At 39.0% G+C, this 14726-nt stretch overlaps 1 protein-coding gene across 1 annotated transcript; it reads right to left on the reverse strand.

Moving 5' to 3' along the window:
- Positions 1-3225: 3225 nt before the first annotated feature.
- On the reverse strand, positions 3226-4131 carry LOC134395417 (taste receptor type 2 member 8-like). Its single transcript, XM_063121578.1, has one exon. The coding sequence runs from the start codon at positions 4120-4122 to the stop codon at positions 3226-3228; it is 897 nt and encodes a 298-aa protein (XP_062977648.1). The 5' UTR covers positions 4123-4131.
- Between the last annotated feature and the right edge of the window lie 10595 nt (positions 4132-14726).

Here is a 14726-nt window from a genome sequence, read left to right on the forward strand (position 1 = left end):
TGTCAGTTTATCATTAATGGCTATATCCCATACTTCTTTGTACCATTCTTCAATAGAATATTCCCCTTGAATCTTCCAGTTCCTAGCTACTATCAATCGCACTGCAACCAGCAAACTCGATATCAGCTCTATAGTTTCTTTTCCACACTTTATATCTTCAAATAGTGACAGCAATGCAATCTTTGGTGTTTGTTCTATTTTCATTCCCACTATTTCTTCAATTTCTGAAAACACCATCTTCCATAATCTTTGTACATATTTGCATTGCCACCACATATGTAAATATGTTCCTTTTTCCCCACAACCTCTCCAACAATTTGCTGAATGCTGATCATTTATCTTATTCAATCTAATCGGGGTTAGGTACCACCTCCATAAAATTTTAAAATAGTTCTCCTTTATTCTCACTGATAAACTTCTCAACACTCTTTGTTTCCATAGTCCCTCCCAGCTCTGTCGCCCTATTTGTACCTTCAAATCTGATTCCCATACCATTTTCTCTGGGTTCTCTCTAAACTCCTTCTCTAACAATAATTTATATATTTCACTCATTAACCCTTTTAAAACTATACTACCTCCTTTCCCTTTTTCCTTACTTACTATTAACTCTTCAAACTTCGTCATCTTTCTACAAACTCCATTTTCTTTAATCCACTTTTTATTCCATTGTTCTAATTGCCCATATTCTAACCAAGATAATTTTTTCTCTTTTAACAAATTTTCCATATCCTCTCTTGTTTTTATATCTCTTAGCCAATCCTTTAATTTCATTTTACTTTTCTCTTTTAATATTTTACATAATCTACCCTTCAGATCCTCTGGGAAATTCTTTAACATTATTATCGGTGCTAAGGGAGAGTTGCTCGGAAGCAACTTCCCTTTAAATTTACTCCAGATTTCCCATTGAGTCCTCAGGAGTGGATTAACTATACTTCCAACCCACTTTCTCCCTCCATCTTTAAAGAAAACATTATCCAAATTCATCTCTACATTATTTATAGTTTTTTCTTCCATCCAATATAAATCTCCTACTCCTAAAATTGCTTCTACAATATGTCTTAATCTATTTGCCACGTAGTATAATTTTATATTTGGAAGACCCAATCCACCCTTTTTTTGGCTTAGATACCAATTATTTTTATTCACTCTTGCTCTCTTTTCTCCGTTACAATATTTATTAATAATATTTTGCCAACTCTTTATCTCAGTTTCTGATATTTTTATTGGTAACATCCTAAACACAAAATTAATTTTAGCTAATATCTTCATTTTTATTAAAGCTATTCTTCCAAACCAAGATAAATTTAATCTTTTATATTTCTCCAATTTCTCTAATACCTCCTTCTTTAACCTCGTTAAATTTTCCCTTTCAAGATTCTCTAAGTTTTTTGTAATTTTAATTCCCAAATATTTAATCTCCTCCTTAACTTTCATTTCTATTCCCTTATGTTCCCAATCCTTTTCTTCCTTCTTAGTGTAATTAAACAACATCATCTCTGATTTAGACCAATTTATTCTTAACCCTGTAATTTCCTCAAATTCCCTCAACTGATATTTAATTCTTTCTAATTTTCTTAATGGTCAATAAAGTATCTTCTGCAAACATGTTTAACTTTATTTCCCTTACCTCTCCAATTCCTTCTAACTCTTCATCCTCCCTTAGTGCCTTCGCCAAAACTTCCATAACCATTACAAACAGGACCGGCGAGAGCGGACATCCTTGTCTTGTTCCTCTGGCTAGTCGAATCTTTTCAGTGAGTCCGTCATTTACCACCACTACCGCTGTATTTTGGGAATATAACTGTTCTATTACGCTTTTAAATTTATTTCCAAATCCCAATTTATCTATAATAATCTTTAATGCCTGCCAGCTCACACAATCAAAAGCTTTAAAAATATCCAATGCCATAATTCCTGCCTTAATATTTGCTTTTTTTATTACATTTATTACATTTAAAACTCTTCCCACTAAATTATGCATCTGCCTTCCTGCCACAAACCCACATTGATCTACTCCTATATATTCTGATATAAATTTATTTAGCTGTTTAGCCATAATAGATGTAAAAATTTTAGCGTCTTGATTTATTAATGAAATAGGTCTGTAGGAATCGGGATTAGTCAAATCTTTATCTGGTTTTGGGATCAGAATTATCAATGAATGTTCCCATGATTCAGGTATCTTCTCTCCTGATAATATCCTATTATAAAGTTCCATTTATTTTGGAACTAAAAAATCTTTGAAGACCTTATAATATTCTGGTCCCAAACCATCTGCTCCCGGCGATTTACCAACTTTTAAATTATCAATAACCTCTTCAACTTCTCTTTGAGTTATTACTTCCTCCATTAACTCCTTATATTCTAATTTTATTCCATTCTTTATAAACCTTATTTATTTATTTATTTATTTAAGGATTTTTATGCCGCCATTCAGCCAAAAAAGGCTCTCATGGCGGCTTACAAAAGTATTTCTTGACAGTCCCTGCCCACAGGCTTACAATCTAAAAGACATGACAAAAAAGGACTCCTCCACCTTTTCTCGTTGAGTTTCTTTACCCTTATATAATTCCTGATAAAATTCCTGAAAATTTTTTATTTTATCTTTCATTATATGACAATATTTCCCTCGATTATCTTTCAATGTTTCTATCCCATTCCTCCCTTTTTCTTTTTGTGTGAGCTTGGCAAGCAATCTAGAATTCTTATTGCTGTTTTCAAAATATTCCCTTTTCATATACATTAAATTCTTTTGAACCTCCTCTATATTTAAATTTTCTAATTGTTTCTTCTTAGCTTGTATTTCAAATGTGACGTCTGACATGTCGTTTTCCCCGTCATTTTTGGATTTTTTAAAAAATAAATAAATAGCTGGCATAGAATCCTGAGCTGGACAGGGAACATGGCATGGGGGAAGAGTTTTCACCCTTTGTTCCTTCCACGTCTCAATCAGAATCACCCCCAGCCCCCTTATGTGTGGTATTAGCAGTGGTAGGAAAGCTATCATGTGCAGAGTTTTCTTCCCTTTGTGAATAGTAGACACAGGAGGGACTGATTCCAATCAGGACCATGGCAAGGGCAAAGGGTGAAAGCTCCACTCCCTGCGCACCACAGCTCCAATCCGGTTCAAGTCCCCCCACCCCATGCCAGTTATCGAAAAAGAAATATCAAGCACACAGCAGTAAAATATATGACAAATACCTCATCTAGTTTGGGCCTGAGAAGTCAAGGCTTTGTTCTTGTAAGCATACGGGTAGCTTCCTGGTTTAGTTTAGGGTTAACCAATATCAAGATGGTAGCCTGAGCAGGGGCGTACACCAACAACGCAACTACATAAACGAATCGATTTTTATAGGTATATATAAGCACAGCCACGTTCTCTGTTAGATAAAGTAAAAGGTAAAGGATCAAGAGGGAGAGCATTGTCCCAGCTGCCCTGACATGAGCTTCTGTTTGGAAGTTCCTAAAACTGGATTCTTTACTTGTCATCCGGCAGACGTGTCGGCAGAGCGAGGCAACAACCAGTATGGAGCAAAGTAAAACTACGAGAAGGGGACAGCCAGAACAAATACTTAAAAACAGCAGTTGGTAAGAAGTGTAAAAGGATATTGTTGTCTTTGCTTGTGTCACATTTCTAATGTTGGCTGTTGTGTTGCTCTTGGATTGCATAGAAGTTTGCCGGATGGAAAAGATGGAAATAATCATGGAGATGACTAGACATCCCATGAGAAGCTGGGGCATTAGCCATGATATCCTCATCTTGCACCAAAGGAAAAGTGAATTGTTGCTGTTCACTATCTTGATGCAATAAAAGACACAGAGCAATGCAGTGAGCCAAAATCTGCAGTATACGGCAAAGGCTGCAATGCCATTGATTATTTCAACTAAAATGCTGTTCCTGGTGTCGGTTAAGAATTCACAGAGGAAATCCACAACCATTAAAATTGTGCTGATGCAATTCGATATCCCAATACTCAGAAGCAGTTGATTACTGGACGTGAGTCTCTTGCTTTTAGCCCATTCAGTAATCTTCACTGTAACTATAAAGCCATTGGAGATGAGCCCACAGAGGGCCAAGTCAGCCACAGCTACCAGAAAGGCAATTATCTGGAGGGAAGACATATCTCCTGATCATCCACAGATCCTGCTATACAGGTGGGCTTCACTCTCCCAACCAAAGTTGTTGGGCTGCGATGGAAAGTGCAGGTAGAAGATCTGAGATGTACTTTTTAGTACATTGGGAATTATGCTATTGAACTATGCATCATACTATGCAAATGAGTAGGGCTCTCATGTAACCTATTTCCATAACACTTCTGTCTGGAACAATGGTGTTGATACAGACTTTGAATAAGTACCTGACTCATGACTTTCTGTAAATCAGATATGGTGCTCTGTTTTGGTGGCTATGGGAAGAAGAAAGTTTGACACAGAAACCCCAGATGTCACTCTCCAGTGAAGAATGGCAGGAGTTGGAGATGAAACCTCTAGAAAGGGATAACTAAAAAGCTTTCTGCAGTGCTTGCTGGGGCAGTTTACCTTCCCTGTTGATTGCTAGTTGCTCACCTCTCTATCATGGTCTTGGACTATGGCTGCAACAGATGGACAGACATCCATTTGAACACATTCTTCTACTTTGCTAAGTTTTACTGGGGGTGGGGATCTACACTACTGCTTTTAAAGCGCTTTAAAGCACTTTGAAAACGTTTTGAAAACTGTATATGCAGTGTGTCCTGGGCCCCTACAGTTGTCAAACCTGTTATAAAGCTCTTTAAAGCAGTAGTGTAGATCCTGCCTGGGAACTTTTCTACAGCCTACTTTCACGTGCTTTACTTAAATCAACTTCAGCTCTGCATAGTGTCCCACAGTATTAGGAACATAGGAAGCTGTTTTGTACTGAGTCAGGTCATGGGACCATCTAGCCCAGTATTGTCAACACTGATCTCTCCAGGGTTTCAGGCAGGGTTTTTTCTAGCCCTACGTGGAGGAGTCAGGTGCTCTACCACCGAGCCACAGCCCCTCCCTAATGTATAGCATAGAACAAGATCTACGGACCTTAAGATCATCTACAGGTACCCGGACCTTAAGATCATCTTCAGGGGCCCTTCTCTGTGAGCCCCTGCCAAAGGAAGTGAGGCAGGTGGCTACTAGGAGGAGGGCTTTCTCCGCTGTGGCACCCCGGTTGTGGAATGAGCTCCCCAGAGAGGTCCATCTGGCGCCTACACTGTACTCCTTTCGTCGCCAGCTGAAGACCTTTTTATTCACTCAGTATTTTAACACTTAATTTTAACTTAAATTTAAATTATACTGTTTTAACTCTGTATTTTAACCTTATATCAATTTTGCTGCGTGGTTTTATCCTGGTTGTGCTTTTTATATTGTATTTTGTATTTGTGTTTTTAACTTGTTGGTTAAAAATGGTTTTAATGATGGTTTTAATTTTTGTGAACCGCCCAGAGAGCTTCGGCTATTGGGCGGTATAAAAATGTAATAAATAACAAAATAAATAAATAAAATAAATAAATATCGAGTACTTCCAGATGGAGGGCTCCTAGTGCTAACAATTAGTAGGCATTGTGCAGCTATTTGTCTATTTCTCTTGAACATTTCTTCTGCAGTAAGGAAAAAGACTGGAGAAGCAGCGGGAAGACACAAAGGGCAATGACTGGAAGACATTGCTCTAGTTGTTTACAAGTTTTGTTGCTGAATTCTTATTTTTAGTAAGCACATCCAGTCTCTTATTTAACTACTTATTTAAGGATATGTTATTGATGAACACGCCTCAAATGTATGTTGCAGGAAGCTGCTTATTTTCATACACTTAGCTTAGCTTCTCTTTTAATTTTCTTAATTTAGTAAAGAAAATACTTTTCTTGTGTTAATTTTTGAAGATTCCCTCTCCCAATAAAACCAATATGGAATAAAATGAATCACTGAAGTGAACTAAAATTACTCAGCATTGCCTAATACAACAGCATTGTATTTGTGTTTTTAAATTGTTGGTTGTTTTATTATGCTCTTCATGGTTTTAATTTTTGTGAACCGCCAAGAGAGCTTCGGCTATTGGGCAGTATAGAAATGAAATAAATAAATCAATAATCAGCAGTTCTGTTTATCCTAGATTGGAGCATGATCTGAGAATGTTCTGGGATTGATATTATGCATAATGTTTAACTGAGGAAGAGAGACAAATCATATCACAGTTCTTTGATATTTTTGACAGAACTCTGTAATTTTTTAAAATAGAAACCTTCCAGCACCTGATAAAGAGTGTATAACATCCCAAAATTGAACACTCTACTTTTATATTTAAAACAGCTCTGCCCATTCTATTCACATAACTTTCCTTTCTTGTAAATGGGAAATGTGACCATGGAAAAAGAACTACTTCCTGATTTCTCTTGCAGTAAGTGTTTACTTGATATCACTGTGCAGTCAAGTCTTAATCATGTGTATTAGTACATCATACTATATTTAATGGGCCTTACAAACATACGATTGCAGCCTTAGAATGCAATTTTATGCATATTTATTCAGAAATAATAGATCTAATTGAGTGAATTAATACAAATTCTGTGGTATAGGATTGCAGTCAAAGATTGGCAGACTTTTTTTTAATATTATTTTTATTGATTTTCAAGTAAGGACAAATGCAATAAATACACAGAATAAAAGAAAACACTCAACAACAATATAGATGTTCCCATAGCACCACTATAAAAAAACATGGGTGTTCATTCCTTCAATAAGCACTTGGTACAGAAAAAGATGCAGGTTAAGTTAGAACCTCTGACCAAAAGGATTCCTGAGTCATTGGGGGTCTAGGTTCGCCAGGATTCATATTAATAAATGTGAAAAAGTCCAACCAGTTTTCCACAAATGTGTCTGATGTTATTTCTCCTCTTGCTAACCTGCTATGTTGTGTCAATTTATCATTTAAAGCTAGTTTCCAAATCTTATCAAACCAGCGTTGATGGTCAAAAGGTCTGTCACTTTTCCAGAATTGGGCAATTTCCCACCTGGCTGCAACCAGCAAATGGGTGACCAAGGCTTTGGGAATGTTTCTATTGGCATTCCTAAAAATAGAAAGTAGAGCCAGTGCTGGGTCAGTTTCGACTTCAACATTAATAATGTTTGTAATGGTTTGGAAAACCCTTGACCAAAAAGTTTTGACCTGTTGACATTCCCACCAAAGATGAATATAAGTGCCAGGAACTGAGCAACCACGCCAACAGAGCGGGGATATATTACCACTAATATGGTGCAGTCTAACAGGGGTGATATACCACCTGTGAGTGATTTTCAGAGTGAGCTCTTTAACTTTTGCTGATATTGTTTTATAGGGTGCTGATTGCCATAAGTTTTTCCATTCACCTTCAGTGAAACTGGTGCACAGATCATGTTCCCAAATCATTTTTAACCCTCCCTTATCTGGGAATTGACAATTCAACATCATGTGATATATATCAGAAGCTCCCCCTTTAACCTTTCTAGAATAAGTCAGGCAAGCTTTCTCAAATATAGTAAGCGAGCGTGGAATGTTATGGAATTGATATAGAGCACTTGCAAAAGAGACTATTTGCAGTTTTTGGAGCCAGGTACAAGGGAGTGGGCTCAGTTTTGCCTCTAATTGTTGCATTGATATGATTTTTCCTTGTGTAAAGAGATCACGAACATGGAAAAAACCTTTTTCTTCCCAACCTGCAAATTGCCTGTACTTAAATTGATCTCTGAATCGGGGGTGGTCTAAAATCGGGGTTAGGGGGGAAGGGGATGGTGCAAACCATTTTGCCCACTTTGCCCATACCTTTAAATTTGCTTTCAAAAACGGGTTATTAATTGTTTGAATATGTTTTTTCAGTGTTGGAAGGAATGGGATCGCCCTGATCGTAGGGATGCAGGGGGCGCTTTCAATTGACACCCACGGGATTGCTGTCTCATTTCTAATTATTTTGAGTAGTTGCCTCAATTGAAAAGCATCATGGTACAGCCTAAGATTTGGGACACCAAACCCCCCTAGTTTAGTTGGTCGGAATAGTGTCGCCTGATTGACCCGGATGCGTTTGCCCCCTCCACTGAATGTGGATAGAGCTTGTTGCCAACGTTTGAACTCATTTCCAGGAATCTCTACTGGCAGGGTATGAAATAAAAAAGACAGTTTAGGCAACAAAGTCATTTTCAGGGCTGCATTCCTCCCTAGCCAAGATAATTTAAGTTTCTTCCACAATGTCATATCTTTTCTTAGCGCATTCCATAAAGGATCAAAATTGCGTATACGCAGTTGTTTGATTTCCTTAGTGATCTGAATGCCTAAGTATTTTAAACTGCCAAATCTTAAAGTGACTTTAAAAATATGAAATAAGCGGAAAATAAAAGGCCATTCCAAGCGGTCAAATGCCTTGAAAACATCAAGAGAAAACAGTGCCAAAGGAGACTTTTGGCTTTCGCTGTGGTGAATTAAGTTAAGTATCCTGCGCGCTGAATCTGCTAAGTGTTGACCTGGCATAAAACCTGTTTGATCTTCATCTACATATTCTGTTATAAACTGGTTCAGACGATGAGCAAGCAAGGATGTGAAGAGTTTAGCATCCTGATTAAGAAGCGCTATTGGGCGATAAGAGTTCACTAGGTGGGGATCTAGTCCTGGCTTAGGAATGGTTATCAACCGCGTGCGTTTCCAGGATTCTGGAATCTCCCCACCTTCTAAAATAAAATTAAATAATCTCACTAAATAGGGAGTAAGGGTGACTTTAAAAGCTTTATAGAATCCCCCCCCCAAGACCATCTATGCCTGGTGATTTCTCATTTTTTAAACGTTTTATGGTCTCTTCTATCTCCTTAGCTCTTATGGGACTATTAAGAAGAGTTCTATGTTCTACTTTTAATTTAGGGATAATCAGCCTGTCTAAGAATGCGTCTATCTTGGTCACATCAGGGCTGTCTGTAGTATATAATTTTTGGTAGAAATTTTCAAATGCCTTACAAATTTCCTCATTCTTATAAAGAAGGTCCCCCTGAGGTGACTTGATATGTGAGACCCAAGATTTAGCCATTTTTCTGCGCAAGGCTTTGGCTAAAAGCCTAGAGCTTTTGTTGCCAAATTCGTGATAATAAAGATTAAGAAATGCCAAGGATCTATGTACAGTACGTGTGTCTAAAGCAATAAGTTCACCACGTTTGCCCATTAGTTGTCTATATGTCCTTTGACTGCCGGTGCGTTTATGAAGCGCTTCGAGATGAGAAATGTCGTACAGTAGCTTGGTGCGTGCTGCCTCTCTCTTCTTCTTTATCTGTGAAGCCTCTTTGATGCACGATCCTCGAAGAACCGCTTTCATAGAATCCCATAAGGTATCAGTTGAGATTTCTGGCAGGTCATTGAATTGGAAGTATTCAGAGAGATCTTTTTGCAGTTGTTCTCGAACTGATTGTTTAGTTAAAAGATGAGGGTCCAAGTGCCAGAAATAAGAGTTGGTGCGATCTTCTGAAAGTGTCAAGTCAATCCAAATTGGGGCATGATCTGACATTGTGATGTTGCCTATGTCAGCTGTAGTCACTTTGTCCTTTAAGGGCTCAGAGAAGAGGAGGAGATCTATACGGGAGTAGGAGCGATGTCTTGCAGAAAAACAGGAAAAGTCTCTATCCTGCGGATGTAGAACTCTCCAAATATCACACAAGCCCTGTTCCTGAAGAAGGTCCGTGAGAAAAGTTGAGGATTGGGGTCGACCAGACTTAGCCTTAGAGCAATCCATCTCATCATTGGGTACAGTGTTGAAGTCACCTCCAAGGATTTCCTGACCCTTTTTAAAAGTGTCTAGGGTAGAAAACATACCCTGAAGGAATGAGCATTGATTAACATTAGGGGCGTAGATAGATCCAATTGTGAGTTGCTCAGAGCCCAAGAGTCCCGAAATGAAAATGTAACGGCCTTGTGTATCACAGCATGTGTCCAAGATCTGAAATGGGCATTGGTTAGCCACAATTATGGCTACTCCTCTTGATTTGGAAGAACCAGGGGAGCATACGTAGTGTTGAATCCATCTGGCCTTAATTTTGTTTTTCAATTGAGATTTCTGATGGGTCTCTTGTAGCAGAACGATGTCGGGTCGCTCTTTCCTGAGCAGCAGTTCCACTTTGGCACGTTTTATTATGGAACCCAGGCCCTTTACATTAAATGATAGAATTTTCAGTTTGTCAGCCATCAGAGTCCAGAAAAAACAAAGCTATTGGTAAGTAGCGCTTAGACGATATGAACCACTGCGTAGAAAGCAAAGTAGAGGATACAGGACACCCAGTGAAAGCATGCGCGTGGAGGGAACTACCATGTTGAACAACATTAATAGAACAAAACAACATCACAAACAAACGCCACCGACTGGCTGAGGCCTGAACAAGCGAGACCTCCATGAAGTCACTAGAAGTGATCGTCACCTGTGGGCGTTTCCAGGGGGCAGCAGGAGGGGAAATAATTCTAAACATCTGATATGAAAATCATAAAGTTCTTTTGAACCGTGGGCATTGCTGAAAGCCCACATAGATGGGGTTATAGGTATTTAAGGAAAGCCTGTTAAATATGTGTGTAGGAGGTGCAGTACAGGGGATTGGGTGAAAGCCAAGCCTCCCTAGGAAGCCGTACAAATCAATGAGTATCCATATTCAATCTGGGTGAGGGGAGCGACTGTGGTCTGGAGAACCATCTGCCCTTGTTAGACGACGTCGAATTCCAGCCCTTCTATTGTGCCCTCGAGCAGTTGACCAATCTGGAGAGTGGCCACGTGAGCCCATGGGGGTGTCATCTGTAGCAAAGTCTGGAGGATCCAAGTGCAGGCTTTTCAATAAGGCAATCGCCTGGGTTCCAAATGAGGCTGTGTAGAAACGACCATCTTGCTGAACCACTAGTTTAAAGGGGAAGCCCCACCGGTAACGAATGTTGGCCATACGGAGAACATCTGTGAAAGGTTTAAAACGCTTACGACGTGTTAGGGTGTCTGGGCATAAGTCCTGATAAATCTGAAGATCTACGCCCTCATATTTAATTGTACGGAGATTGCGCAAAGCTTTGTATATTTGCTCTTTCTTTGTATACCTTTCAAAGCATATAATAATGTCTCTCAGGGGACCGCCATTGTTGTTTGCCCTTCCCAAGGATCGATGTGCCCTTTCTATGTCTTCTCCTGAAATCTGGGTTCCTAAGTTTAAGCCAGGTTGTTATGAACTTGATCATGTCTCCCCCCTCTTCTTTTTCTGGGATCCCACGTACCCTAAAATTCCGACGTCCGCTGTGATCTTGATGTTCCTCCAGCTGAAGATTGGCAGAGTTTTTAATTGTATGGGTCTGTTGCAGAAAAATAATACCAGATCTTTCTCATTTGAGTCTGTTCTTTGAGAGCTATAGAAGATCCTTGATCTACAAATAACAGTACTGAATTTTCCAGTACACAAATGTCTATGTTAGTGAACAAAACAGCAGTGTTTATGAATAAAAGATCTGATGGCAACATTTTCAGAAACCATGATTTTATGCCTAGAATTTTCATTCTTATTCTCCATCCCTTCTATTATAATGATCATATCATATTCACTATAAGTATGCCTTATGAGTGCTAATCACGTAATTATTATAGCGTACTGCATAATGATCCTAGTTTCTTCATTTTTGAAACATTCTAGGACAAAAATCTGCTACACTAAAAATTACACTGCCATTTAGTGCATAGAGTAGATTTTCAATTACCAATTACTTGATTCTTTTATTAAAAAGCAAAAACAATCACTGATTTTGAGACAATTTGGAATATATTCTAAGCTGTCTTTTCTATATTAGCACCTAATGAATAATCTCCTATTCTTCAGTAAAGAAAGGTCAGGCAAAGAGTAATGCTGAGGTGAGGGGATGGTGTGTCTATGGGCAACTGGTGGTTTGGTAGGCAAGGCCCAGCGTATGACAAATAAGACAGTGTGAAAGTAGCAGTTTATTCTAACTTCCTTTTACATTTTTGTTTGTCCTAAAATGCTGAGGCTTGGCACACCCACCCACACCCTCACTCCATATAGGCAGGATCGACACTAGTGCTTCATAATGGTATTGAAGTGCACTGACAACTGTTAGGGCCTATGACACATTCCTTTTACTGTTTTCAAACCGCTTTCATGTAGCTCACATGATATCGTCTGCCTCACTTGCACCTTCCGCCCCTTCTGGTCTTCCTTGCGCCGCAAGAAAACCCAGAAAAACAAATATTTTAAAAACCAAAGTCTCCTGCTGCGTAGGGGAGAAGCAGCGTGTGCACCTTGTTTATTTCCTGTTTGAAAAGAGGAAGTAACTGAGTGTCCACAGAGAAGCCAGCGTTAGCCAGTGTTTCTTCCAAGATGTGATGGAGCTTATAGTGGCCCGTTCAGTTCCTCTTTCTACAAAAGAATGCCGTTCCTTTGTCCATGTGTTAAAAGCAATTGCCTTATACAAACCAGTCTAGTCGTGAACTGTTTTGTGCTGCTTCAACTCTTCTCTTATTTCTCTGCCACTGATGGGGCAGAAACTGCCTCACTCTATGGAATAGTGAAGTCTATTGTGGCATTACTAAGGCATTCATTGTGTTGATGCGCAATTCTGTATCTTCAGAAAACTAAGTGGGTTTATATCCATGTTTAAGTGGATGAGCTGGAGGAAGGACAAGATCTTGGTCCTGGGAGAAGCCGAACAGCTTGTAGGGGATTTACTGATAACCTTTTATTTTAAGAAGTCCTAGAATCATAGAATAGCAGAGTTGGAAGGGGTCTACAAGGCCATCTAGTCCAACCCCCTGCTCAATGCAGGAATCCACCCTAAAGCATCCCTGACAGATGGTTGTCCAGCTGCCTCTTGAATGCCTCTAGTGTGGGAACATAAAGCTGCTTTGGAAACATAGGTTCCTGCAGTACCTTGCATCAATTTTCCCTCTGTATTTAGACTTAAATACTGATCTCAAAGGCAAAGACCTCCCTCCTACTACATGTTAATTTATTCTAAAATACCGAAGTCTATTGGTTAATTGAGATAATCCTCTTCCCAGAATGTTCCATCTCTTCTGACCTATTTGTTTACCTCAGAACTGTACATTACTTCTGCTTTTCATGTGGTCAATTGTCTGGTTTATTTCTCTGTTCTTATGGGCTAAACCACAACTCTACCTTTTAATAAACCCAAACCTTTCACCTAGTTCTGGAATACATACAGTTGGTACAACTCACATGTTCTTATGACTAATATCTTTGAGCAATATCAAATCATATTTCATCGAACCTTAATTAAACCAAAGCATCTAACCTTTGATACAGTGTTTGTACTCCTGCAGTATTTGACCCCTTAATATTAAAGCATTACCCCATCACTTGTACATCCATTTAAACCCATTCTGTGTCCCCAAAAACTTCTTTCTCTATGCTGAGCCGACAAACTCTTACACATATTCAGTGAAATTTCAATTGAAGAAAATAATCCTTCAGGCTGTCTGCCTGAGCTTAGGGTTCAGCACCAGCAGCACCAGGATAGCAGCCTGAACCAGTGCGTTTAACAAAGCGACAGCTATCCAACCGTGGGCGTTTTGGAAGTAATGTCAAACATCAGCAAGGTGCATGTTGTAGCAAAGGCAAGAGAAAGGGAGAAAAAGCCTACTACTGACCCATCCACCTTGAGATGAGATTTCATTTAAGTACTGCTAAGATGGGCATCTGCTAAGATTCATCTGGCCAACATGTCTACAGAGTGAGGCAACAATCAGGACAGAGAAGGTATCTTGGATCTATTCAGTGATTATCACCTTTACAATAGAACTATTGAAATGAGTCGCACCAGCACCCAGCCACTTGCAAGAACCTACAACAGAGGACAAAACATGGCTCCCGGTCTTCAAGCTCTTTGACCACAGCTCCCTCATTTTTAAAGATAAAGTGAACAAAATTGGCACAGTGATAGCTCTTAAGGAGGGCTTTCAGCATGCCAAGTTTGAATCCAATTGGTGATCTGTTCATTTTTTAATGTACATGGTGCTGTACAGAGTAAAACAGTAAATCGCAAGACTCTGCCGCATAGGCTTACAATCTAATGCTTACAATCTAATACTATTCAGAAAGAAGGAATATTGCAACTAGCAAAAGTAACTGAGCTTCATCAAAATCCTAGATCATATGTGGTGGAAACGCAGGATGAAAGGTTATATAGGAGAAATAGAAAGGACTTACAAACGTCTGGGAAAAGGATGAGTGAGGAAAGTCATGATAGGGAGAGTAAGAAAGAAGGTGGTGGAAGTGTAAGTATGGAACAGAATGAAGAAAAAAAGATGGAGCTGGAGGAGAAACCAGTAATCACATCTAGAGGAAGAATTGTGAGAAAACCTCTAAGATTTGGGTACAAAAATTGAAAAAATAGAAAAAAGGAAAGATGTAATGATTGTGTGCTGATTGGGTTAATTGACTTGAGTGAGTGTTCTAGTGATTTGTATAAATGCACTCACCTGACAAGGGAGAGGCAGTTTTTGTATGTATCGTGACACACTTGAAATAAAGCTTATTCTTCGTATGCTGGCTGTAGGATGTTCTTCAGATATATGAAACCATAAGTACTACATAAATACTACATGTAGTATTTATGGTTTCATATATCTGAAGAACTTCCTACAGCTCCCTACCATGGAGATAAGTAAAATCCATCTTGACATTTGACTGACCGTTCCTCTGCCCTCTCTCCTCCTCTG

The sequence above is a fragment of the Elgaria multicarinata genome, chromosome 3 (assembly GCF_023053635.1).
Source record: "Elgaria multicarinata webbii isolate HBS135686 ecotype San Diego chromosome 3, rElgMul1.1.pri, whole genome shotgun sequence".
Taxonomy (NCBI): domain Eukaryota; kingdom Metazoa; phylum Chordata; class Lepidosauria; order Squamata; family Anguidae; genus Elgaria; species Elgaria multicarinata.